A 25,911-nucleotide genomic window follows, 5' to 3' on the forward strand; every position below is an offset into this window, starting at 1 on the left:
TGGAATTATGGATGTTTTGACACAGACTTGGTAATCTCTGTCACAATAAAACGGCCTTCAAGATGAATGTCTTTAACATAGAAGCCTCATGACTTTATTTAAAAGTTTTGGAGCAGTCACATTGCATATATTGAAAGTGGTGGTTAGGCTGGTTGGTTGTGCACAGTGTTTTCAGAAGTGTATGTGTGTGTGTGTGTGATCCTTCTGCTTCACTCCACTCTGGGCTCCAGTCGTATTTCTTGGTGGTTGTGTGAAGGCTCCCAGTGCCTTCCTCAGGCCCCAGGTTGGCAGTCTCTCACAGTGCTACTTGTGCCTAACCTCAGGGACTGTCTGCCTGCATGTGTGTGCTCTGCCACTCCATACCCAATGCTTGTTTTGGCTTGCATATACAAGGACACACTCACTCACTCACTCACACGCACTCACACACACACTTGTTTCTGCAGACATTTCATGTGTGTGGCCTCCAGACTCTTGACTTTCAGTTTGCACAAAGTGAAATTATATCTCTGTCTTTTCTTTTAAGTGGAAGTAAAACCAATATTAGTTTCAGAAGTACATGCAGAGAATGACAGCGGGCTGAAAGAATTCATTGCCATGACTTTCTGAAAGCTGGATTCAGAAAGAAGTTGTGTGACACGTGTCCACTTTCCTGAGCAGTTTACTTGTGTGTTTGCACTGTTAACATAAAATAATATATAAAATAGTAAATGCTGTGTTTATTTTTTGTTATTGAGCAGCTTTTTATCAGAACTTGTATTTTTTTAATTGAAGCTTTAAGAGAAATACATTTCGGAAGGCTTACTTCTGAGCTGGGTTCTTATAATTTGATACCATTACTGTATAGTATTCTATGCTATTGTGCCCAATCCTGTAGAAATGATTGGTGAAATGATTAATTAAGTTCTCATCTCCAGACATTCAGCATTTAAGGCTGTTTCCATTCCTGCAACTAAAGTTCCAATAGCAGCCACATTTACTTTTTCTTCCATACATCAACATATACCATTAATATATCCATATGTAGATGGCCATGTGGGTATACCATGCACATGTGGCTAAGGCTACTTACTTAAACTCAGGGGAAAAGAATGCAAAATCAGGTAGCGCAGCCTTGACAAGTGTGAATATGTCTGTTACCCTTTCACTCAAAGTCTGTCAGCAGACTGACCAAGCTGACAAACCAGAGCTGAGCCGAGAGTGTAACCCCACAAACAAGGTCGTGGATAGACAGCTCGGGCCTCAGTGCTCCTCACCAGACGTGTTTAACCCTGTCTGGGTTTTTGAAAAGTGCACCCTTTTCCTGACATGAATTAGTGATTAGCAGGTTTATCTGACAAAACAAATCCGCAGAATCACCGCATGTACTGTACATCGTCAATGCTATTCGAGACACTCTGTCACAGTTGCAGTGTGTTTGTCCAAATGGTGGAGCTGTCCCTCTCTCTCTTTCTCCTTTTTTTCCTGGCCATTCCCAGCCTCACAGTTGAAATACTGTGCTGTAGTGCAAAGGCGCTCCATTTACCAGTAATTACCAGTCATCCATCACTCCTTAGATTGCCCGAGGTCAAGCCCCCCGGTGCCCCGTGTGCCCCTTCGCCTCACCCTATTCCTTCAACCCCCCTGCAGACGTGGCCACTGCGGCAATTATGCTGAGTGCACCCTGAGCTTTACACTTGGAGTTGGTGGCTAAGTCCTGTGTGTGAACACTGCTGCTGTTGTGATGCCTGCCGCCTGCTTCTTGCTGTCCCCTGAGTGGCCCAGCCTGCCGGCGTATTGCCCCACAATGCCACATTCACCCGTGCCTTAACCCTGCCCTGTTTACAGGAAAGGACTGGCAGGCCGTGTTTAAATAGAATGCATTTAGTTTGTCTACCAGCACAAGGCCAGGGTCAGTTGGACACCTGACTCCTGTGTCAGACTGGTCTGACTTATGGCTCAGTATGTCACTGCTATAACAAGAGGTCAGCAGTGGCACTCTGCGTACAAGAGGAGGATCACATCCTCTCAGAGTATTTGCAATACGCTCCCTCAGACACTCTTCGCTCATGAATAGAGGCGGGGGTGGAATCAGCCACCAAAAGATCCGTTCGTCTAGAGTTCTGAATATTTTTGCATTCTTTGTTAAATTGCACAGCATTTACACAAGCAAAACCATGTCAATACATCACGCTATGATATTAGCTGATGTATTTTGTTGTTGTCCAGTATTTGTCTCTATATAGAAAAACCTGGTAACCTAAATTACTGTTACTCTATATGTCATCAAGTTAAGGTCTGATTTCCCCCTCTAAAATATGTCACTCCCTGAGAATGTAGTCATAGTGATTACTACCAATAGTGCAACTCATATTAGTACTTGTGTGTATGTTGTACTGTACAATGCACAACTTAACGTTAATATAATATTAACTGAAATCTTAGATTAAGAGTATTCAATTCTCCTCTGCTCGTCACCCATTGAACAATGGAAGCTGTGTGCCTTTTAATGAGTCCTGGAGAGTTGCATTCTTCACTTAATGATTCTCGCAAAGTGCAACAGAAGGAGTTGGAGGTGCAGAATACAAGACCAGTTGCAACCATTGTTTCTGCAAATGAGCTTTTCACACCTGCCCTTGTTTCATTAAAGAGTTGTCTGCTTGTGCGGCTCACAGTCTACAGAATGTGTGTGTGTGTGTGTGCGTGTGCTTTTTTTGTTCTGTATTCATGCAAATTAGTATTTTTACAGTTTTATGAAGGGCAACTCGAAAGCACAATGTAGGGGTTTATAAATGATGTATCACTTCCTGAAATTGACCATATGCCAAAAACAATATAAACTAAAATTTAAATGGTAATATTTAAATGTATAGATTATCTTGTACTGTGGCACAACTGATGATATGAGAACTAATTATTATACCCACAGCTATTCTGTGTTAAATATTCCCTTTATAGTTAATATATAATTCTGTTCCTCTGTTTTTTGCTTCAGGCCTAGTGTGTATGAAGTCAAGCACTTCGGTAGTGGAGCTCGTCATGCTGCTTTGTTCTCAGGTGAGTTTTTGTCTTTCTCCTCCTCTTTACGATCCTCTTTCCCAGCCTCTCTTTGTCTTCCTCTCTAAGTCCCCCCTCTACTTTTGTTATATGCCTTCATCTACGATGCTTCTCTTGATAACATAATTATTTCAGACACCTAACTTTTTAAAAGATATATGTTAAGCAAAACTGCAGATACTTTGTTAATGTTTAACTTTATGGCGAATGCTTTGGTTAAATGTTAAGGGCACTGTCATAACAAGTCGTTCAATCTACACTAAAGCTTTGATTTGAAGATGTATTCTTTTGTAAAATGTTCCATAAGCAAATTAACCAAACCGATGACGACATACAGACACTCTTAGAACCCAGGGACTTTCTCACTACACCCCAGAGCTTTAATCCAGAGCTGTCTTTTAGAGAATGAGCCCCACCTCGTGCAACGCTGCCAGTGACTGATCACCTCCGAGCTGACCCTCTGAATCTCTTGTTAAGCCCTTGTTTTAGAGAAGGTCAAAGCCCCGATGTAGCAGTTAGAACAGGAGATATTTAACATACCTTCTGTCAGCCCATCAGTCTTGAGTCGAGAGCCCATAAGGAAGCCATTACTTGGTGCCTCTTTGTGGATCCAGACTGCAGGGCCAGAGCCTTGAGGAGGTGGATTGCCACTCTGTGCGCTCCGTGGTATCCGTAGTCCAAAGCCCTCTTCAGCAAGGAGCTCAGCCTCTGTTATGTGGAGGCCATTATCCAGTTCCTCCAAAGAACATATAAATAGGGCAGCCAGCATTGAGTTATTGTTGCTCTTTTAAAGGTTTTTGACAGGCTCCTTTTTGCACCGCTTTTCTGTCTGTCGAGTATCTTTGGGAAGTTGCTTTTTCAAACTCTAGGATTTATTGCAGATGAGAGCGTCAGCATGCTGTTAAGGGTCTGAGTCCTGCCCCCCTTTACACAGATAGCATTACTGCGGCTCCAGAGGTTCCTGCCATTAGGGGCTCTCGGGATGAAATCCAGGCTGAGATATCGATCAGACAGCGAGGGCTTGAAACTGGACCATATAGCTTGGTGTCCTTATGCAACCTCTCGAATAGAGATGAGCCATATGCGTATTATAATGCTGCATGATCAGTGATTAATCCAGATATGCTGCCAGCTACTATGAGTTTGAAATCACTCTGTAATGATGGATAACTTTTATCAGTGTCCTCCATATTACACCGATATGTATGAGGAGCCGTTTTATCACAAGCAGATATGTTTGCTCTGACTGATATTATTATCTTTGGTATTACATACTGTATCTCAAGTGCTTGCATTATAAAATGCCAACTTCAACATATCCCTCACAAGTTTCAACATTAATGTTTTAAGACAGCCATGAGGGCACTTATCTGACCTTTAGTCCCTCTCTGTTTTGTGACCTGTCAGTTTTATGAATGAATTAGTGCTAATGATCTGCCTTTTTCTTATTTATGCATACTAATCACAGCAATCATCGTGTGGCTGTCCACGGTTGCAGACACTGTGTGTCTCTCCTCAGCCTGGGCAGCTGAATGAAAAGGTCAAGCAGCTCTGTTTCTTGTAACAGCTTAAACATACAGGGGGGATCAAGAGTGGAGCCTCAGAGATTTAGTGACGGAAGACCTCCAGATGTGGAGAATATAACAGAGCAGAGCAGATAAACGCAAATGCTCGTGCACACTGACAGGGTGGATTGAAATACCACAAATACATAGTGCCCCGCTGAATTTCAGATGAAAGTGGGAGGAGAGAAAATCTTCTCAAGGCCAGACAACTGTTGTGTGGGTTTAGGTCTGACATAAAAGTAGTGGTATTATTGAAGGATATGTAGCATTGTTCAAAGGGAACCTTCAACATCATCATTTCCAAGTGTTGCTTTTTAGCAGCTTTTAGCAAATTGTTTGGTTTTCCACACAAGTTCTATAATGTACTCTTTAGTTTAGTTTAGTTTCCAGCAGTTGTTCAGGCAAACAAATGGTTCACAATCTTTTCAAAGCCAAATACAATGTCAGCAAGGTGTGAAGTCATTTTTCTCAGGAGTAAAAATGTAGTGACTATTTTAGTAGCTATTGGACTTTCATTTATCAGCTTACCTGAAACATGACCAATGCAAACTTTGCCCACACCTGCTGAATATGTAAGTAGGTAACTGTTGGGCTGTTTTTCAGTTTATTGCTGATCCAAGCCCTATAAAGAACCACAACTCAATTCATGCACCTTTTTTAAAATTCCATTTAAAAAATTTTTAAAAAGCTACTAAAAATGCTTCCAACAGCCAGCCAGAGGTGTTGCATTCTGGTCATGGTCTGCATTTACATCAAGGACTACATCTTTTTTTTTTAATGAGTTGCATGTCATGTCTAATTCCCATCAAATGGGCAGCAGAGGAAACTCATGCACTCAAAGGCAGCCTCCTCTGGGAGCTCTGTTCTCCAGAAAAAAAGAGAGCCTCTGAAGTGCCATCTCAGCTGTCAACAAGCATAGCTCAGACAAGATACCAAATTTGACTAGTTCATGCAATACCTCCACAGACCTACTGCCATTTTCCTGACAATGCCCCAGTGTCACATCTGCCTTGATTTCTGTATTTATTTTTGTCACGTGAGCATGGTGAATGTGGAACTTCAGATGACTGGCCGTACACGATCCCTGTCCAAATCAAGAACAGCTTATTCCAGACAGATACTGTAGCAGGACGGAGGTCATGAGGAACATTTGGATACCAGATGCTCTGCAGTTTGTCAGCACCATCTCCCTGACTTAACGCATTGTAGGGTCAGACTGTGTACTCTAGCGTGAACCGCTATGTGTCAGGTACGACAACTGTGTACAAAAACACATGCCCATACATAATAATGTCATTTATTCTGGTACTGTACACAACAAATGCTGCTTACCTTGTCCAGACATTGACATAGAACAAGCAGTGTATATCACTGTTTCGCACCTAAACTACAGAGTAAACCCCCACATATGTTTGGAAATTACAATAATATAAATGTCTGCAAATTTGACATGTATAGGTCTAGTTTAAAGGCTCCTTTATGAAAAGTGAATAGTCAGGAGTTCCATATACTTTAGTAGCCCAGAGGACTGAACACCTGTGTCCTTTACTTTTCCTCTTTTTTCCCTCCTCTTGAACTGTGACCTTCTCTGTTTTGTCTTCCATTTGCACTTCAGTGAGGGTACAGGAGAGCTGGATTTCCCACAGTGAAAGGCCCACTCTCAAACTGTTTTTTAATCATTTCCAGAACATGTTGTGAGACAGCAAGTGCTAGCACTGGCCCAGGGCTCGGATCCCTTCCAGGCGCACACTGCAGTACAATCTGTCTCTGTAAGGGACAGAGGAAATGGCTGTATTTAAGTGAGAGGATACAGTTTCATCCTACAATTACATCTCTCCTGTGTGTACAGATCTTTTCACATAGGAAGAAAGGGTGGTCACACACTGTGCAGGAATTCAGCTTTTTATAGCCACAATTCTTTTCTCAAAGGACAGATCCACTAAATGCTTTATTTACCCACTTGAATTACAAACTATGACATGGAATCTAGGTTACAGTTGAAATGTGCAATGTATGTGGATGATGAAATGTGATTCTTGTCATGCATTTCTCAAAGATATTGTTGTTGGATCAACATTGTGTTTTTTACTGTTTTGTGAACTATAGCTGTTTGACAAAGTATTATTTGAGCTTTTCTGCCTTTTTTGGGTAATCCTTGCTGTACTGACATGCATTTTTTACTATTCCATATATAATATTGATTATAAGAATGTATTTATATTGTGCTTCTCTTTTGAACTTTGAATAACCCATTTACAGCCCAAAAACATTAAAAAAAATGTAGATCTTCTAACAAAGTAACAAATCATAAATTGTTTAATTTCAGGAATGGCAGAACTCAATTCAGAAGAACGCTGGCCTTGCTTTCATTGAGCTAATCAACGAAGGAAGGTAATATGTACATTCACTTTAATACATAAAGTCAGCCAAGCAGTGTTTTTTCCCCTTTCGTTATTAGTATGTGCTTCAAAAAAAAAAGCCCTGGTGACATAAAAAGGTGGCAAGGCACAGATTAGCTCTAAACCTCTTGGTGGCTCAGTAGGGTAACGGTAAATATGATTGTGGCGACTGGATGAAGTAAGAATATCAACACTAAAGAGCGGTCACCCTCTCCTATCGTTTTTTCCTTCTTCTTATATCTCTGTCTGTGGGTGTCATACTGTACTTCCCAGTGTCTGTGTTTCTCTTTCTGTCTCCCTCCCTCTTCCCCTCGTCTGTGGGTGTGGCCAGACTCTGGGTTTTCTATAGAGCAGATCAGGCCTCCTTGCCCATCTGCTGACCCATCTGGCCAGACCTTCTCTGTGCCCGGGCTCTTGCTGCAGCCCAGCCATGCTTCTCTGAGTCCCCTGCTGGCCCTGAAACAAAGAGCTTCAGTCAGTAGGCCCACACGGCGCTGTCCAGGGTGCTGCTGACGGATACATACTTTCTCTGTGTTACTCAAGACTCTGCACACCTGCTCTGTCTAACTAGACAGATCTAGAGGTAGCGAGACTCTGGTAAATCTGTTTGCCTTACAAGGTGTGGCCGACAAAGACATTAGTATGTGTGACAACAGATACATCAGGTAGTTGTGTGCTGTTCCTCTGTTTCATGGTGCAGCTGTTTGAAAGCAAAGTCACTTTCCAACATACTGAAAAAAGCCTGAAAGGTCTGATAGTAAAGGAATCACTTGACTTTAATATTGCCACTGCCCTCTCTTGCATGACTGTAGCTGTAAGCCACTCTCTATGTGAGAGAACTGCCTTAGGTTTACTCGTGGTAAAGCATTTACAAATACATGCAGTATTTTTGTATGCACACAGCACTGTTAAGACAGTATCTTAAAGTCTCAAAAGCAAAAGATGCAGGGATCACAATGTTGTTGACCTAGAAAAATACAAAATATAGGGTGCTTTGAGAAACACTTAGAATACACAAGCACATGTTACACTTCCAAAGACCATTTTTACAATATTGTTTTTGTTTAGAGCACAAACAAACTTTTTTCTGATTTTATGTGACAACCTCTGAACACATTTTTCTAAATATAAGTCACATCCATGCCAAGAGTGATCACCAGTATTGATTAGTGTTACCTTTCTCTAAAATATTAACGCAAACGTATTAATTCAGTCTCCAAATATCACTCGTCAACTTGCTTTCTCATCTTAGTTTCAAAATGAAGCTTGGCGTTCTCAGCCTTTGTCTTTGAACAGTGAACGTCTGTCTATTAATGGGTGCTTGTCAACAATTAAAGAGGCAATAGCAGCTGATGAATGCAGCCTCGGGATTACTGCCTCTCCTTGGGACAGGAGGGAAATTACAATCTGTATCAAGCACTGGAGAGGAACAGGGGCTGCTTTAATTAAAACAAAGCTAACCTAATGGTGTGTAAAATGGCATGTAATCTGCACATAGTAGCCAGTGTGTTCTCAATTATTAAAGATAGTGGAATTTAAATGTGAATGTGGGTGGAGACCACGCAGCCTCTAGAGTCAGCCATGTGAGAAGTTGTTCACGGCCTGACTTGTCAGTATTACAGGCACTGGGTTGATGTTCTGGTCAGTGGGAAGGGATGCTCAGTCAATCAGGAGTATGCCAGACAGGCTTCAATGCTCTAATGACACCCCATTCCCTCCTTAATGCTACAGAGGAAACTGTCACTGACCTGCAGCCTTGCAATTTAACACAGACAAATGATACTGTTTACTAGTCTGCTCTTTCAACCAGCAGAATGTTGCACAATCCTGACTAACTATATTTGCCTTAACATTGCTCCTCCCTTAGGGGTGTCATTACAACATATTTTGGCTAATAAAGAACTGGAAATGTCCTTATTAATGATAGTTTGTGTATAAATCTACTCTTCCTTTGTCTTTCCCTGTAATATCAAAGGTTGCTCTGCCATGCCATGAAGGACCACATAGTTCGGGTTGCCAACGAGGCCGAGTTCATCCTGAATAGACAGAGGGCAGAGGACGTCCACAAACACGCCGAGTTTGAGGTATGAACTGTGCCATCCTTTGTTGCATCTGAACTTACATGGTAAAGTTGGGCATTACTTACATCATACTACTGACAACATATTGTACAAAAGAGTATAACCAACAGTGAATAGCAGTATTGCAGATCACCGATTCTCCAAATTAATATGTTAACTATCTCCTGTAAAGAAATAGAATATATTGTCAATCCTCTGTTGAACTCAACATAATAGTAATAACAGTTATGGTAAATGAGAAAACAAATCTCCTTCATGTCTATATGCTCAGTAATTGTGTCCCTCTGTGTCCTCCTGTGGATTAACTCCTTACCCCTACAATTCATATAAAATAATTGAATTGCTAGTAGCAAAGGGAAATATAATTAATATTAATTTAGGATGATTTTCATCTGATATTTACCAACCAACTCCTAGCAGCCTACTGCGTCTGTATTTACCCGGACCAAATTAAACCATTCATATTTCAAACGCGATTTTAGCAATGTTGGAATATACATTTTTTGGAAAGAATTTCAGCTTTCATTTTCCATTAATGGTCGTCTTTATAGAAAGTGTGAGAAAGAAAAACAAGGCCCGCTTTATTTTTTAATGCAAGCTGGTCAGCAAATTAGTACATGCAGCAAATACATGCCACAAAGATTGATGGCAAAATATAAAGAAGCTGTCCTTTATTAAAATAGTTTGTTTGGTTATTGTAGAACATTAGAAGACACACACACACACACACACACACACTTCCACTACCTCTGTTAGCAGCGGGTACATGTGAGCAGTGATGAGTTTCTTATCTGGGAAAAGCAGCCATCCTCAAACAGCTGCTTGATATACAGTTCTCGAGGATCCTTGACCTGCTAGATAAACTGGAAGAGACGGCTAGATATGCAATGTCAGTGGAAGGGGGAAGTGTACCTGGCCTCATCCGTTCTATCTGCCAACGGCAGACAGCCTACACTTTTCATCTAGGTCTGATGTTACTTTATTACCCACTCCCCAAGATTGAAGATTCAGGACGCAGATAAGACATTTTTACAATTAAGTTGGTGTCAGGGCAAAGCGTCATATGCTTTAAAGTGATAAATAACATTTGATATTTGTCACTGCATCACGTGGTGATGTGAGTTGACAAGTGGAGATTGAGTTATCTGCCGCATGAAGAATATGTTGAAGTATAATATCTGACAGAATTCAAATTTGAAACAGGAAATTCAATTACCTTCCAGCTTCTGTTAGCAAATTAGATTTTGAATATTAGCAAGGGTTCCCCCAGGGTGGCATCGTGAGACAATCTTGTTTTAGCAGCAAAGATAAGGTCAGATGTGCTCCCCTAGATTACTTTTAGCCACCTGGAACACTGAGGGAGTTGCACTGACTTCTGGAAATTGATTTAAAACCAATATCGCCATTCTTCATATTGAGGCCAATTCATATCATTTATTCAGACACTTGGATATTAAACATTATTCGGACTATGGTATCTTCAATGTTCCTATTTTTGTATGTTTGCAATTTACAGGAGGCATTGTGTCCTTATGGTACATTTTGTTCTGGAAAATGACTGCATGCATTTGACTCCGTTCCTTTACCAGGGGACAATAACATATTCCTCTATGTATTGTCAGTGTAGATTTGTTAACCTTGACAGACTATATTCTTTGTGGATCTATTAGAGTATTTTCCTTTCCCCTCTAATAGCACCATCCACGGCTACCTAGCAGGGAGCCTCATCTGTCCGCAGTTAGGGAATGGACTGCCTTCATGTGCTCACCATGATTTACTACACTCCTCCAAGGGAGCAGAAATATATCTCTCAGCTGTCCACTAATATCTTTATGCACTCAAGTGTGTTGAATGAAGCCATAACATTCTTCAGTGTGACAAATGCTCCATTAGAGGGTATATATTATTCTGGCTTTATTCAAGTAAAACATTCTCAAATGCTATTAATATAATGTCAGACATCACTTTTGGCAGTGGATACTGTACTTAAAGCCATAAATATACAACAAGGTTCACACTGTTTTTCTTTATTTACCCCCCTTTGTTTTAAATCTCAAATCAGTCCAACTGTGCCCAATACACTGCTGACAGAAAAGAAGAAGAGAACATGTGTGACCACCTAATCAGTGCCGCCAAACACAGAGACCACGTGACAGCCAACCAGTTAAAGCAGAAAATCGTCAACATCCTCACCAACAAGCACAGTGCCTGGGGGACTCTGGCCCAAAGGTAAGCCCTCACACTTGTACAAGTTCACCTTCAGACCAACGTGGGCCCCACTAAGTCTTGAACGTGAACCATAGCTGCTCAACCTTAGGTCCAACCTAGAGGACAGAAGTTACCTGTACACAAAACTCTGCAGTGATGGGATTGGACCACCAGTTAATGTCATTTTCCCAGGATCCGATAGGGTCAGCGATCGGGTCAACAAACGCAATTACAGTGTGGAGTGGCTTAATCCCCTGGGGACAGCTGATTGGCCAGTCTTCCGACAGACCAGGATAGCAGAGGGGGAAGAAGGGGGTTGGGGTGTTTCTGCAGTGTTGTCCAGGCATCCATTGACCCTCTCAGTAACACAGTCTAGCACCTGGTGGTAGTTGCAGACTTCCCCATGGGCCCTGTTAAAATAACCGCAGGCTCTCCTGCTCTGCCTCCCACTTCTCACCTGCTTCCACATGGTCCCACCGATACAGAGTGAAGTGGCCGGATCAAGCGCTAGTCATAATGGACAAACAGACGTGTTACAACGTCCTGTGAGTATGTTGTACTGAGCTAAGAGCTGTGAATGTTCACATGTATCTGTTGTTACAGCAATTATTAAAAAGCCTGAATGGGGGAGCTTCATTTGCTACTTGCAGACTCGTCAAAAATCTAAATCACAGGATTCGGATGCAGAAATGTGCAGTCAGACAATAACATGTTCGCCCAAACATTAATCAGAATACCTAATTATGCTGTGAGCTACATTCTGCAAGACAGGTCCCTTGAAAGGCACAAACCACCACTGCTGATTTGCCAAAACAAACGTAGCCGCTTCGCTGAAACGGTAGCTTTGGTTTTATTATTACATTTTGAAAATACGATGCAGATGTTCAACCATGGTTGCTAAAATTGGGTTTATTTCATACAGTATTTTATACGATATAATATTATAGCTGGCGTAATTATTTTTTACAGCTATATTTTTATGTCTTTGACTTCTGTCAAAAGCAGCTACATTCGGTTTTCTTTTTTATGGATCCATGAGATTATTCACTGTGGCACACCGTATCTACTTACTTCATAATATCAAGTGTTTGTATTTTGGCATTGTTCACTCCCAGTGTTTAAGTTTCTAAACTATTAAGGTGTTGTGATTAATTTCCAACTATTGTCAAACAATTGTTTTGTTTTTTAAATATTGTCAAATCAAAATAAATATATATGTATGGGCCGTGACTGAGGAGGCTACAGTATTAAAGTACAGATTTTCATAAAACTGACTGAACCTCAGCGGTAGGACCCGTGACAAAATCTATTGCATTGAATTCTGGGCTCATGTTCAAATATTTATGGAGCCTCTCAGAGGCACAGCATTTGCATTGAAACAAAAGGTTATTGAGCGTGGGTGTATTGTAAATGATACTGCAAAACCTCCAACAAATTCAAATTTAATGGTAACCTGCTGGTGAAGAAAAATGAAGCAATATGCTCACAAGCTCAAGGCAGTGTTGCAGTTCAGCAGCCTAGTCTTATTCAATGCTACATTAACTTTCCCATTTATGCTGCTCTTGTAAGATATAAAGCCCTCAAGCAGGTGTGTGTGTGTGTGTGTGTGGAAATTGCGTTGCTTTTTACTCCTAAATTATTATCCTTAACAAAATTATTCTCAGGCAAGCTATGGGGCAGAAACTAGTATAATGTTCATAGTTTACCAGTCTGGTCCTAGAGCGGTGCTCATTAGAATACGATTTAACTGTCTGACTTGAGATGAATCTGCTTTTGTCTGAATTACAGACATCTGCATCTCTGAAGGCAAATAAACTTGGAGCCGTTGTTCTCTTTGTGGAAAACGGCGTAAGAAACTGTGTTTCCACGACAACAGCTGCCGAAAAGGAAACGCTCTGTGCAAGGCTTGGAAACAGCTGCTCTGCAGTCATGCAATTTGAGTGAAGAATAAGCAGATCAGACCCTATGGTGCCCTGTTAGATCATACTATATGCTTGTTTGATGATGAATGTGCCCCTGTATAGAGTCAGCATGGGAAAATCAATACTCCTCAAATTGAAACAGTATAGGGTTGTATTGATCCGCCGCGCTAAATCAAAATGAGGAGGCTTTGATACATCTTTCCAAGACAGCTCCCTGCCCAGTAATGACACACTATCAATTTTAGCTTTACACTGATAAATCAAGTTGAAAATTGGATGTCAGAGTTTTTTCCAGGGAGAGAGTGATTTTTCATGCCCTCTGGTCCCCTCTGCTGTTGACCTCTGAACCCTGCCAGTGGATTATAAAGTTCAGGCTCGTCTGAAGTGAAAGTAGATGTCAAGGCGAGGCTGATGAATTCATTGAAGAATAACGTCCACCACTCACTCTGATAAGTCGCTCTTGTTCTGCAGTTCTCTCACACTACGGAAGAGTAAATTAGGAAGCAACTGTTCAATGTGTCATACACATCAAACATCTGTAACTCATGAAACTATTTAAATACAATTTTAGAATTATACAGCAATCACATTTTTTTTCTCCGTCCTTTTAATGTTCTTGCATGACAGAAATGTTTTTAAAACACATATTCAAACAATGTATTCTTTATAGAAGTTTGCACCCTTTACTTTATTTGCAGGCGATGTAGCCTTACACAGATACCCAGGCACACCTACGTACAGGTGAAACTTAAACAAAAATAGTCAACATTTATTTTTGTCATTCTCTACCATTCATTGTCCAGCCCTCCTCGCTTACTAATTGTTTCGACACAACCACCTTAACAGAAATGTAAAAGGGGCTGATGGAGACAAACCTCCCTTTGTTCCCATGTGTTCACACCGGCAGCATCAGTGACAGGTGACAGAGGAGCCTTCGCTGGCCCCCACAGCAGACCTTAACCTCACCTGACTAGTCTATTGATTGTCAACATTTCTTCTGTATAATTACTTTTTTCTAGCAGAGGAGAGAAAGTAAAATGGCGGCATATATTGATCTGTGGCAAGGCAGTGAAACAGCCGTTTCCCTTGACTAACTGTGAGTTTCATCTCTTACACTTGATGAATGGTAACAATCTGCCCGTGGATAATAACTTTGTGATGGAATGAACCTTTTTACTCACGATGCGCACAGAGTATTTGGTCTTGCCTGAAAGGGTTATCAATTCTAATAGAAGTCCTATAGCACAAGGGAGGGGGAGCACCTTTATAGCCTCAGAGGGTTCGAGGTCTGATGGCCCCTTTGGGGCGTAAAAGAAAGGCCAAGGTCTCTGGTTGGTCCGGACAATATGAACAAAAATCATCATGATAATATAATATATATAATTCAAAAATAGTATTCCTTTTGACATCCAGAGTAGCAAAATGCGTGTTTTCTTCTTCGCTTTCTTAAATAAATAGATTCTTGTCACCAATGTTTAGTATTCTGTTACAATTGGTAAGAATATAGTATAATTAGGTAATACTAGAAATCGATATATAAGTAATAGACCTCTAAGTGCCAATGTTATGGTTGCATGCAGAATTTAGAGGTTTCTGTTATGCCCATTTTCCCCAAAGCTATTTTTGGTCTAACTTAGTCCTCTGCTGAGCATCTTTCATTTTTCAGTCTGAGAGGATTCAATAAAATGACGCTCCTTTTATAACGGCTTGCAAGTTATAATGTTTGTAATTCTCCATTTTAATTAGATCTTACTTATCACATGATGCTCCTTTGTTCTTGCAAGCATATATTCTCTACGCTTGCATTTGTTCTTGACCTACAGCAGGCTCTAGTCCTGTGGGGTACTCTTAACCTTGCACACTGTGCTAATTATCTCTGGAAAGAGGCCCACTCACACAATCATCAATTTCACCGGGTGTTGAAATTGAACTGGGCATCGTCTGACTGTGCCCCATTTCTGATGAAAGATGGGGATCCACAAAGCTGGCGATCCATGGGAGTTCACCGACAGTACAGTACGGCTCCTCATCCCTCGTCTGATCGCGTACGTCTGTCTTCATTACACCAGATGACCTGGAGTTAATCTTGTTGCTGCTGTGTTGTTTCCCTTTCGCCTTTGTCCAATACTAATTCCTCCCTGTGTCTATGCTCTATCTCTCAATCTACAAAAGAAAAGTCATATCCAATAGCGAGAACCATTGGAATCTTATCTTCTCCAACAGTGTTTAGTGTAGTGATGATAGGAAATGAATTAAAGAGATGAAAATCGTGTGCACCATATGCATCCCTCTGCGATAATTTGATCATGATGTTGACCATATAGTCACTTCACACTTGTCATTCAACAGACGCATGATCAAACTTGATGTGTTTTTACAGAGGTCATTTCTGAGTGTTTCTTTCTTAGTTTTAAGGTTTCTTTGAAAGCAGTGGGATGAGAAATGCTCATCACATATGGTTTCCAGTTACAACTTTTTGATGCAGTGTCTTTTTACAAAACATTCTTTTAAATGTTTTATCCAGCAGCAGTATGAGTAATGGGCTGTAAAAATGCTTTCCAGAAAGAATGCAATTGTTGACAGACATTGTTTTTAGTGTCTGTTGGATGCTTGATGGTTTTCTGTATCATCACAGACCCGCATATCTGGTTTTAATTTTAATGTCATCGAAGGACCGATTCCATTAAGTAATGTGATTTAGTCAAATGAGAGTTGGTTTCTTACATTTCTGTACTCAATATCGGTGCCAGAATTACCTCAATGATTATGTTTGGGCAGGTACATGTTAGGTGAATCAATGAACTAGGTCTTTTGTTTATTTTATAGTCAGGTTTTAAATAATTATTTGGTCTTATTTAATTTGTCATCACTACTGGCATCTCAAACTAATTCCTCATGTACATTGTAACTCAGTCGGACTGAAAACGAAAGAAAAGAGCACTTGTCCTCAGTCGCACTAAAAACTGACCAGTGTCCAGTGTGTGTGTGTGATGGAAACCAGTCACTGCGCCTTTTGAATAGAATTGTCACTGATTACGGGTATTTATTATAATTACCCCCTACTCATGTCACCAATGGAAGCTTTTAAAAGGAATATAATGGTGTTTTATTGAATCAGCATGTCCCTGTCCTTCCTCCTGACCGCCTCACACAAATCTCCTCTGAGCATAAATAGAATAAAAAGGAAATCTTTAACCATGAGATCCTCCTATGTCTGCAATCCAGCCCTGCACATGTTGCATTTATGCCATTCTGGTTTAAGTTATTTGAAAAACATGACGGTAGTTATTGCTTTTGACAATAGATTTGTGTAATCGCTTTTATTTCAATGATTTAACTTTAATCGAATGGGATTTTATTTTACAGGGCAATTGCATGAATTTGAGTGAACATGGAGCACTGGCCTGAGCCTTGTGTGAGACACACAATTTAGGCCTTAAACAAACACATTTAACCTAGTAACGGCACGTTTTGTTTCCTTGTACGGTCTCAATTTGAACTTTTTACTCTTAACACCATTACTATTGTTCGAAAACAAAAGGGTCTCTGTTGCCCTATTATAACAGCAGCACAAAGAATATATCACCTTTTAATCTAATATGAGCTCTCTTCAGCTGTCAAAAGTGTCTCTCTCTTCTAGAAGGATGTCATAGTTTCCTATAAAACTGTTATCAATCCTTTTATTTTCCTCCCCATCTTATTTTGAATTATGCCTGTCAGCTTTCCCTTTCCTCTTACAAACAAAACACATTCCCTGTAGACTGGGGTGTTAGATCTGGCAACTCAAAAATCTCAACACTGGCTCCTCGAGGAAAGGTGTTCTTTAAATACCTATTTGAAAGAAAAGAGAATAGACGATAGGTCTCATACACATTTATCCTACTGCACTTAGCAAGTCTGAAAGCATCCATAAATAATGGTGCTCCTGTTTCCTGTAGGTTATCAGTGCTGGAAAATTAGCTTTTTAAAATGCGGTTTGAAATCCATTTGGGTGATTGATGGCTGACGGGACTAATACATTTTGGCAGTTTCTAGGAGGACAGTTCACAGCCATTCTTTATGGTTGTCATGAAGCCAGACACATTTGATGTGAAAAATAGGAGGTCCCAAGCCGACCGCGCTTAATAAAGAATGCTGGACCATTTGTTGTTGTTTTTACAGCCACTACAGATGACTAGCTTTCTATGAATGGTTCCAAAATGACCAGTTGTGTGTGTGTATGTACTTGTAGATACCATTTTATTATATGATGGGTGAAGTTAACCTTATTACTTATTTCCCATCATGCTTTGAATGTGCTGTTTGGTGGCTTGTGCGCCATCTCAGAAATTCCTTGTGTGACAGCTCAGTTGTAGATCTCCATCACGGATGCAATCCTCCGGAGCACTTTTTGGACCACCCACAGAGAGGAGGTTCCTTCAGCACAGCACTTGGGCACAATCCAAATCCGGTCAAGCACTTACCACATAGTCTAGAACATCACAGGTCCTATTCAAACAGCAGAATACCACATTCAAACTGAAACCATCTGCACAGCACAGATCAAGGGGAAGATGCATCAAAAATGTTGGCATCCAACTCAGGAATCAGTCATTGTAACTCGAGGGTTTGTCATGTTGTGCATTTGATTGCTGTTAAAGACAAATGAATGGCTTGCACCACAGTTGGTCTCAAATGAGCTTTCTTAAGCAGACCAAATAAAATGCATCAAATGCTGTTAATACTGTTATAAGAAAATCTTCAAAGTGGCGGATTTATCCCCCACCGGCATCTGCTGTCTATTTGCAAGAATTAGGGGACATAATCTTCAACAGTAATCTCCCAGTTGCCTAGAGTGGATTTACATTTTTCACACTGTGTAATCTTGCATTTACAATATAATTTACGTGGGTTTCTCCTTTCAATCCACTGACATCTCTCTTTTCCTCAGTTAAGCTTTGAGGGAGATTGACAAGGGACAAGCTCAAGGCGTTGAGTCTCGCTTTTACATACAGCGAATCATGATACTTTGTGCATACAACGTGCGCACATGGACTCAATTTTGATTGATACTTAACTGAGACTGAGCCCTTGTTGCTGTCAGAGCCCAGCTAAGTCTCCTGAGCCTCTTGATTTCTGACATTTTGTAGATATTATATTCATGGAGCAAGGAGGCTGTATTTTATGATGTGATCCCCTGTAACACTTTAATCTGTTTAGACTGCTTCACTGTGGCAGGGAATGGGGCAGAAACCCTACAATCCAATAGACGGCTGCCTGCCAAGGCCTCACTGTGTCCTGCACGCAATGAAAAATATCTTCCTAAAGTACCAGATCCAAGGTTTTATTTGGAGTTCTGGGTGGCTGCTTTTAGCATTTCACTTTTTTATAATAGAGAGGCAAAGGCAACATTGTAGATGGAAGCTAAAATACTTTTGTTCTACTATGGCATGTACTTAATGTTCTGTGTGGGTATTGGACTGTGCTTTCATATACACATACTCTAGCTTTTAAAGTTCAACAAAATGAAACCAAATTATGCCATATTCCTTACAAATTGGTTAAAAATTCAATTAAAATGAACCTCACGCCATGCTGATGTAATCACATTTTACCATACTGTCAACTGCACACTAATTATTTGAATCATCACTTTCTTTTGTATTACGCCTCACTGGATTGGGTAAATTAAAGCAAGACTTGTTTTTGCTGCATTTCCCTCTAAAGGAAACATAAAGGCTTTAAAATAGATCCTGAAAGTGCACATTCGGAACAAGCCGCACTTAGTAACCTAATGCTAGTCCACGTGCATTATGGTTTGCTGCAAGCAATAAAATTATCCCAGGTCCTTACTAATGTTGAAATAATCATTTACAAAGATGGTTACCACATGCTGGAAATGTTTTCTTCTTTTTCTCTTTTTTTTTTTTTTACGACCCTAATTCGCTGTTATTAATAATGAATAAAAATGCAATTTTCAGTCGGGTTGCTCCAGGGCTTCGGGAATCATTTCAATGAATATTTCAGCACATTATTTTAATCATGGCTCCACATATGCAGGGAGGGGGCTTGTTTTATAGGCTCATGCCTCAACCGCCCCAAGACCCCGATCATTAAACCACACGCTGTCTGCGTTGAGGTTCCTACCTTTGATTTACAAGACTTGTTAAAAAACATTGTAAAAAAGGAGGCAAGCTGTGCCATTTATACTTGTAATTTGATGCTGTATTTGTTAATGGGAGTGCCTGTGATTTATGTATGCCGTGGCTGCTGCTGCTCCCTGCTGTTCTAATGCTATAGACTTTAGCAGAGGTAACATTACTGGACCTCTGCAGAGCATGCCACTAGTCCTAATAAATCTGCTATCTGTGGCCTGATTTTCCTTCTCGAGATGTTTTCCCCTGATAAGGAAGTGGCTGCTGTAATCAGACCATCAGTGAGGCGTGTGTACTCTATCTAACCTGCCTGTCTTCCTGTCTCTCTCATAGTCAGCTGCACGACTTCTGGCGACTCGACTACTGGGAAGATGACCTACGGCGGAGGCGGAGATTTGTCAGAAACCCCTTTGGATCCACCCACTTAGATGTCACATGCAAGTCACTGTTGGAGTATGGTGAGTTTATCGTTTCTTTGATTAGTATTAGTATTGAGGAGTATTTTTTTTTTAAAGGCATCGGAATGAGGAAGCTGAACATTCAAGGACATCATTGCCCCATATTAAATGTAGAATATCAACAAAAAAGGATTAAAAGGGCACTAAAGTTAGGCCAAGCTGGTTCATATAGTTTAGCATATTGCTTAGTGGAAGTTAGGAGTCATTTTTATTGGTGACATATTTATGAGTCCTGCGAATTGAACATGACACATACTGAAGAACAAATTGAACCCTTTATGGTTTCTTCTCTTTGCCTGAAACTTTTTTTTGATTGGCCCAGGCCTTCTTTGAGTGTTGTTGCACCACCTTGTGTAAATGTTGCCTTATGTCATGCAACACCAACCTTTTAAACGAAAGCAGCTTCGTACTATTAAGCCCCCTTGGCCCTTCTCTCCCGTCTGTAATTATATAGCAAACAAATGTAACGGCGCATGGGCGAATGTATTGATTCTGAAATTAATGGAGTAAGCACCTCCTTTTACTTTATAGAAAATAGAAAACATGAAATGCATAAGGATCACAAGGTTCAGTGACCCGTGGCTGTGTCAGTGTTTAGCTCCTGAAACTGTCCGGTTTCAGGATGTCATCTTGCTGCTTTGCTCGCTCTGCTATGACTGCTGTATGAAGCTTGTGGCATCACTGTGGATAAACGCATGCCAGCTGCTGCTTCAGCTGCAGGTGGTCCATATATGAGACACACATGCAATAATTGCACCATCTGCTTTAGATTTTGTACTGGTTCTATTATTTTTAGCCATAAGCTAATTCATGGGCTTTTGGTGACATGTTGATACTGCTGATGGGAGGACACAAGGAAACAAAGCACTTTTAACCCGCGTAGAAATATTACAGTTTATTAAGAACTTTGGTTTCATCTGCAAAGAAATTTCATTCCATCAATGTTTCCTACCTGTAAATACCAGCACAGCTGTAAATATGTAATAAAACATCAATAGAAAACTCTCATCTTGTATCTGCAGCATGATCCACCTAGCTCTTGGTCTATATTTTCAGTATGCTGCAAACAATCCTCACCTTGCTATTAAATAATAAGGGTATCCATAAAAAACTGTGGCTTCAGCTTAAACCTTTCTGCCAATTCTATAATTGGTTTTGGATATCTGTAGCTGTTTATTTATGCATTCTTGTTTTAAAGAGTATTTTATGTTATTAGTATTTTGTAACTTTAAGGCTAAGTGAGTTGGATTTGTCGATTGGGATTGAACACAACATACAAACTTGGGCCCGCCTCCCTGGCTCAATGCCACCAGCTTGGTGCTCTGCAGTGAGTGACAGACCCACAAAGATATCACAATATGGAGAAATCAAAACTCTTTTTACATTTTTGACCAAATATCGCAACATCAAAATTCAAACAATATTGCAGGGTTGACCATATTTACACAATGAGATGTTTGATAAAAGTGGATAAAGACAAATAATAGAACAGCTAGAACAGTCTGGTGAGTAAAATGACATCACAATGCTGTAAGGCAGCCTTTAAAACCAGGACAAGCCATTATGCTGAATTACGTTTTACAAACTATTCTCAAATTCTGATATTGATATAACATTGAAATATGGCCCAGCCCTAATGCAAATACATTATTTCTAGTGGAGCTTCTGAGGTATGTGATGTGATGCAACATAATTAGTGTATCAAGCTATGTTGTTGAGAATTCTTGTTTGAAACAGTAATTTAAGGTGGTGCATCAAAGGCCAACTGCCTGTGGGATGCCACTACAACTATACTTTATTTGGATTGTACATGAACAAAAAATGCAATTTCTGTGGATACTTTTGATGACATTTCTTCAATGCTTGTATACTAGCAGGGGAGAAGATTATATTTTTTAAAAAAGCGATATCATCCATTGTTCCATCCCTTTTGTCTTCATCGCTCATTGGCCTTTTTACCTACACTCTGCTCAAATTAGTCTACATGTGTATTATTTCCTTTTGTCACTTAGTTGACAGATGTCCTCAAGACAATGCTGAAAATACATATCATATTAGTTCAGATCACAAGACTGTACTTTTGAGCTATCAGTGACATTAATCCCTCCGTGTAGTTGACTGTAGCCCTGCTGACATGCAGTAGTTTTAATGAGCACAATAATGTTTCGACTTGTCAAGTGAAAGGGATCTGAGGTCGAAAGGCCCTCTTGCTCTCCGTGAGAAGTGAGCTGCACTCTTTTTTCAGCAGGCTTTGATCTGGTTGCACAGCGGAGGTTTTGTTATGAGTTTAAGTGAGAAGGATCTTTTGTTCTTTTTTGGAGCTTCAGTCGATTTCGTTGGCAGTTTTAATTTGAAATGTGCTATGACGGTGTGTTTTTTTTCTCATGAATATTCATTTTTAATTAGCATGCTATTAAAGATAAGACCTGTCTTCAGCAGATAACCCTGGTGCAGAATCTCAGAGGTTGGATATCCATTAGTCATAACATCCCGACTTTGTTTCCTGGGTTTGACAGAGATTCTATTGAACTTTTTAGTGGGTTGTCGGCTGCATAAGCACAAGAGTAGAAAAACAATGAGGTTGTTTGAGTTGGCCCTTGAGTCATTATTAAAGCTTTAAAATCTGGGACTATTGGAGAACTACTAGGTTGTCCAAATTTAATTTGCAGTTTCTGGTTTGACAGCTGGATATGACGATATACGCTGAGCCACCATCTTGATAGGCCAGACTTAAACTGTTGTGATCACAGTAAGTGTCAGTTTTACAAGCTCACTTGGGCAAAATGAAAGTTAGCAGGAAACTTTTTTAGTTTTTTTTTGCACAAAGAACATTTCAGTGAGTGAGTGGCATGTGTCGTTTTGACAGCCGAGTATTGCAAGAGTCTCAGAATCTTTTGGGTTTTCTCTTTACAGAATAACATTACAAAATAAAAGATTATTTGCCATTGTAGGAATTGTCTTAATGTATTTATTGGTATGTGGATTTCCAAGACAGATTACTTGACCAATTATATTGACCACAGAAAACATTTGAATCCACTTTTTTTTTATTTAACATTCTTCCACAAGTTATTTAAGAAAATCAAGTTGATACATAGGCAAAACCTGTGTGTGTGTGTGTTTAACTTTTTGTTCAATTTCTGTGTCCTTGTGTGTGAGCGTGTACATTCATGAGCGCGTGTGATGGGAGGTTAAACTCTGCCTTAAACTCTGCCTCGTTGTCTATTAGCAGCATTGACAGCTTAGCCAGCACATTCTGTCTCTGCCCTGTGCCTGTAATAACCTGCCCTGTTAACAGCCAGCCTCAGCCCAGTATCAGAGTGTATTGTTAGGTGATTGGAATTGGGCAAGCATGAAATGGAAGTCACGTTAATATTGATCCAAGTGTTTAACGGGGTGTTTTACCTCCTGGTGTCCTTGCTGTCTCATTTCAGGTGAGCAGCCTCTCTCAGAGCGGATTGTCCTGGGCAGAGAACTTTATAGCTCTTTAGAGGCACCAGTCTCGTGATGTGATATTAACCCTGTTCTGCTTTACAATCAAATGTATTCAACTGTGACAAATAACACTCAGATATTTATTAACCTGCAAATACGGACATTTGAATGCAGCCTTTCGGTAAAGTGATTATTAAGCCTAACGCTCTGGTTCAGATGTGGGGATTACTAGTCACTGCTGTTAATGATGGGGTGAAGATGAGGTAGTTTGTAGCACATCCCAGGATATTAAATATAGATCACCCTATAGCTTCTGCACCATATAAACTCACCCTACATCAAAGTTATATTGTTTACTTTTACAAAACACATTCTTTGCAAACGGGTGGCTTGCATCACAGGAAGTATGAAGCTGTCACCCCCTCGTGTACCCCCCCTTAATCTTTCAGTGCAGAGTAAATAAAAGTGAAGAGACACAGGGCAGGATTGCTTCACCCTCCTGGTAATGCAATCCCATGGACTGGACTTTTTCTCTCCATGTGGAATGTGGAGCCCGTGGAGAGGGTGCGTAGGAGGGCAGGATCTAAAACAGTCTGGGAAACAGAGGAGATATATTTAAAACATTGTATACGTTATATGGATCGGGGAATGACTGCACAAAACACTGATGTTCATTAGAAGGTAGTTTAATAAATAAGCTATGGAGCCGGGGCGCATACTAATGCATGTTATCTACAGAGATCTGACAGAATGAGACATAACACAGAATAGTTCCTGCAGAAGTCCAGACGTTAAGCTCCAAGTCTTTGTTTAGAAAGAGGTTGATAGCTGTGTGTCTTCAACTATGTCCAAAATGTTGCTCGTCATATCGATCGACAAACATCCAGTGATTTCTCCAAGAGGCCGCTTTTTGCTTGCTTCCTTTTCCAGCAGCATCCAGATGATTGCAGTTCAAGAGAACCTGTAGGTATTTTGTGTTTTTAATTTATGGTTTGTTGAACCTTAAGTGAAACATTATGTTGAGGATTTTTTTTGAAGAGCGGCAGTGAAGTGGTTGAGGCTGGATGTATAATACATAGGAGATTTAGAAAAACTATAAAAATGAGGAGGCCGGTGACAGGGTTGCAGTACATGAAACATGGGCACTTGGCAACAGTATTGTGGTTCATACAACCGTCGTTTAAAGGCCTTTCAACTCTTATCTATTTGATAGTAAAACTACTGAACTACTATCTGAGATTATAAATATTATTTTAATTTTTTTATATCAAAATATAATCATTTTAGTTTTATATCCACTGTAAGTAACCTCTAATGACAGAAATAGAAACTCATGTCAAAAACTTGATGTCGTCACTAATAAGTTCTCTCGGACTCAAAATCTGAAAGACTCATTTGGTGCTTATAAAAGACCATCATGAAGATAACATGATTAAAGAAGTAAAAAATGTCACCCAACAGCATGTTTTTGATGTAAATATTTTGGATGAGTGTGTGAAATATTGCGCCACAACAAACAATTGGTAGACACCCAAGAGGGAACTCGGGACCATGGATCCTTGTTGAACCCCAGTGGTGAGTGCTCTCCATTGGTCACAGCTGGCTTCATCAGCCTCCAATGGGGTCATGAAAGCTCTGAAATGCACTCTACTGAGTGTAATTAGTGCACTCTGTGGCAGTTTTAACTCAGTGATTGAACAAGAGGACCCGTGAGACTGGTGATCGGTGGCTCCTCCTCGTGCTGTTCCTGAAGGGCACACATGAAATGAAACTTCTGGGATTTTCTTTTTTTCCAGAGATGTGCAGAAGTCAACGGCAGTGGTTGTTGATGGACTGCTCACTTTGTAAGGTTAATCAGATACATACTAGTTGGCATAGCATCATTGTACAGTGACACAATGTAGGAAACCTTTTTTCTTCTCTTTAAAATATGAATTTAGAATAATTTCAGCTTCTCACACCATGAAATCAACTGAAAAAAGAATGTTTAAATTGGTCAGTATATGATGATTATATGTATATAAGTAATAGCTACCCCAGCATGCACTTTGTCCCTTGTTCTTTTTCACTTTAGGAAATTCATATGAGTTATATCAGATACTCAAAGGGCCATTTTCTTTGTTTTGCCATTTAGTGGTCAACAGTGAACACGTGAAAATGTTTGTAATCCCACTGCACAGCAAGTCCTTTAATAGTGACAAATGGCGACCCTTCTCAGAGCCGCACCTTTAATACAAGAGTGTCTCCGAGTCAACGGGCTATCAGTCATGAGAAAATCACTTTTCATGTCAGCACATTTTTCATGCCATATCACTTTGTCTGTGAGAACACAATTGCATTGTGGGTAAATATGGTCCCCTCCCCCCACAACAGTTGATGTTGGTCATTTGCGTGTAGAAATCAGCATTGTTTATTTGGTTTACTCGACCCAGCGCAGACTTGCCAATCAGAACATCGGCCTGTCTGCTGAACTTTCCCTCATTTACTCTGAGCGTAATGAAGGTTTACAGAATTACAGTTTTAAGTTTCAGTCTTTCTGCTTTGATCCCTGACCGCTGACTGGCGTTTGCCTTTAACATTACACAGAATTTGTTTCCGAAACGCACAGACTTCTTCCTTCTGTCTGATGAAAGCACTCCAGATACGAGACAGAGCAGGAAGCAGGCTTTTCTT

The 25,911-nt window shown here is 40.3% G+C and overlaps 1 protein-coding gene across 1 annotated transcript in view; it reads left to right on the forward strand.

Annotated features, from left to right (window-relative positions):
- The window catches only part of nbeab (neurobeachin b), a 181,965-nt gene that overhangs the window by 96,272 nt on the left and 59,782 nt on the right, over positions 1-25,911 (forward strand). Inside the window, exons 34-38 of the mRNA XM_034548212.1 lie at positions 2,975-3,036; positions 6,928-6,992; positions 8,976-9,084; positions 11,144-11,310; positions 19,679-19,803. Coding sequence (XP_034404103.1) covers positions 2,975-3,036; positions 6,928-6,992; positions 8,976-9,084; positions 11,144-11,310; positions 19,679-19,803 — 528 coding nt within the window. The remainder of the gene's footprint in view (positions 1-2,974; positions 3,037-6,927; positions 6,993-8,975; positions 9,085-11,143; positions 11,311-19,678; positions 19,804-25,911) is intronic.

This window comes from Cyclopterus lumpus, chromosome 13 (genome assembly GCF_009769545.1).
Source record: "Cyclopterus lumpus isolate fCycLum1 chromosome 13, fCycLum1.pri, whole genome shotgun sequence".
Lineage (NCBI taxonomy): Eukaryota > Metazoa > Chordata > Actinopteri > Perciformes > Cyclopteridae > Cyclopterus > Cyclopterus lumpus.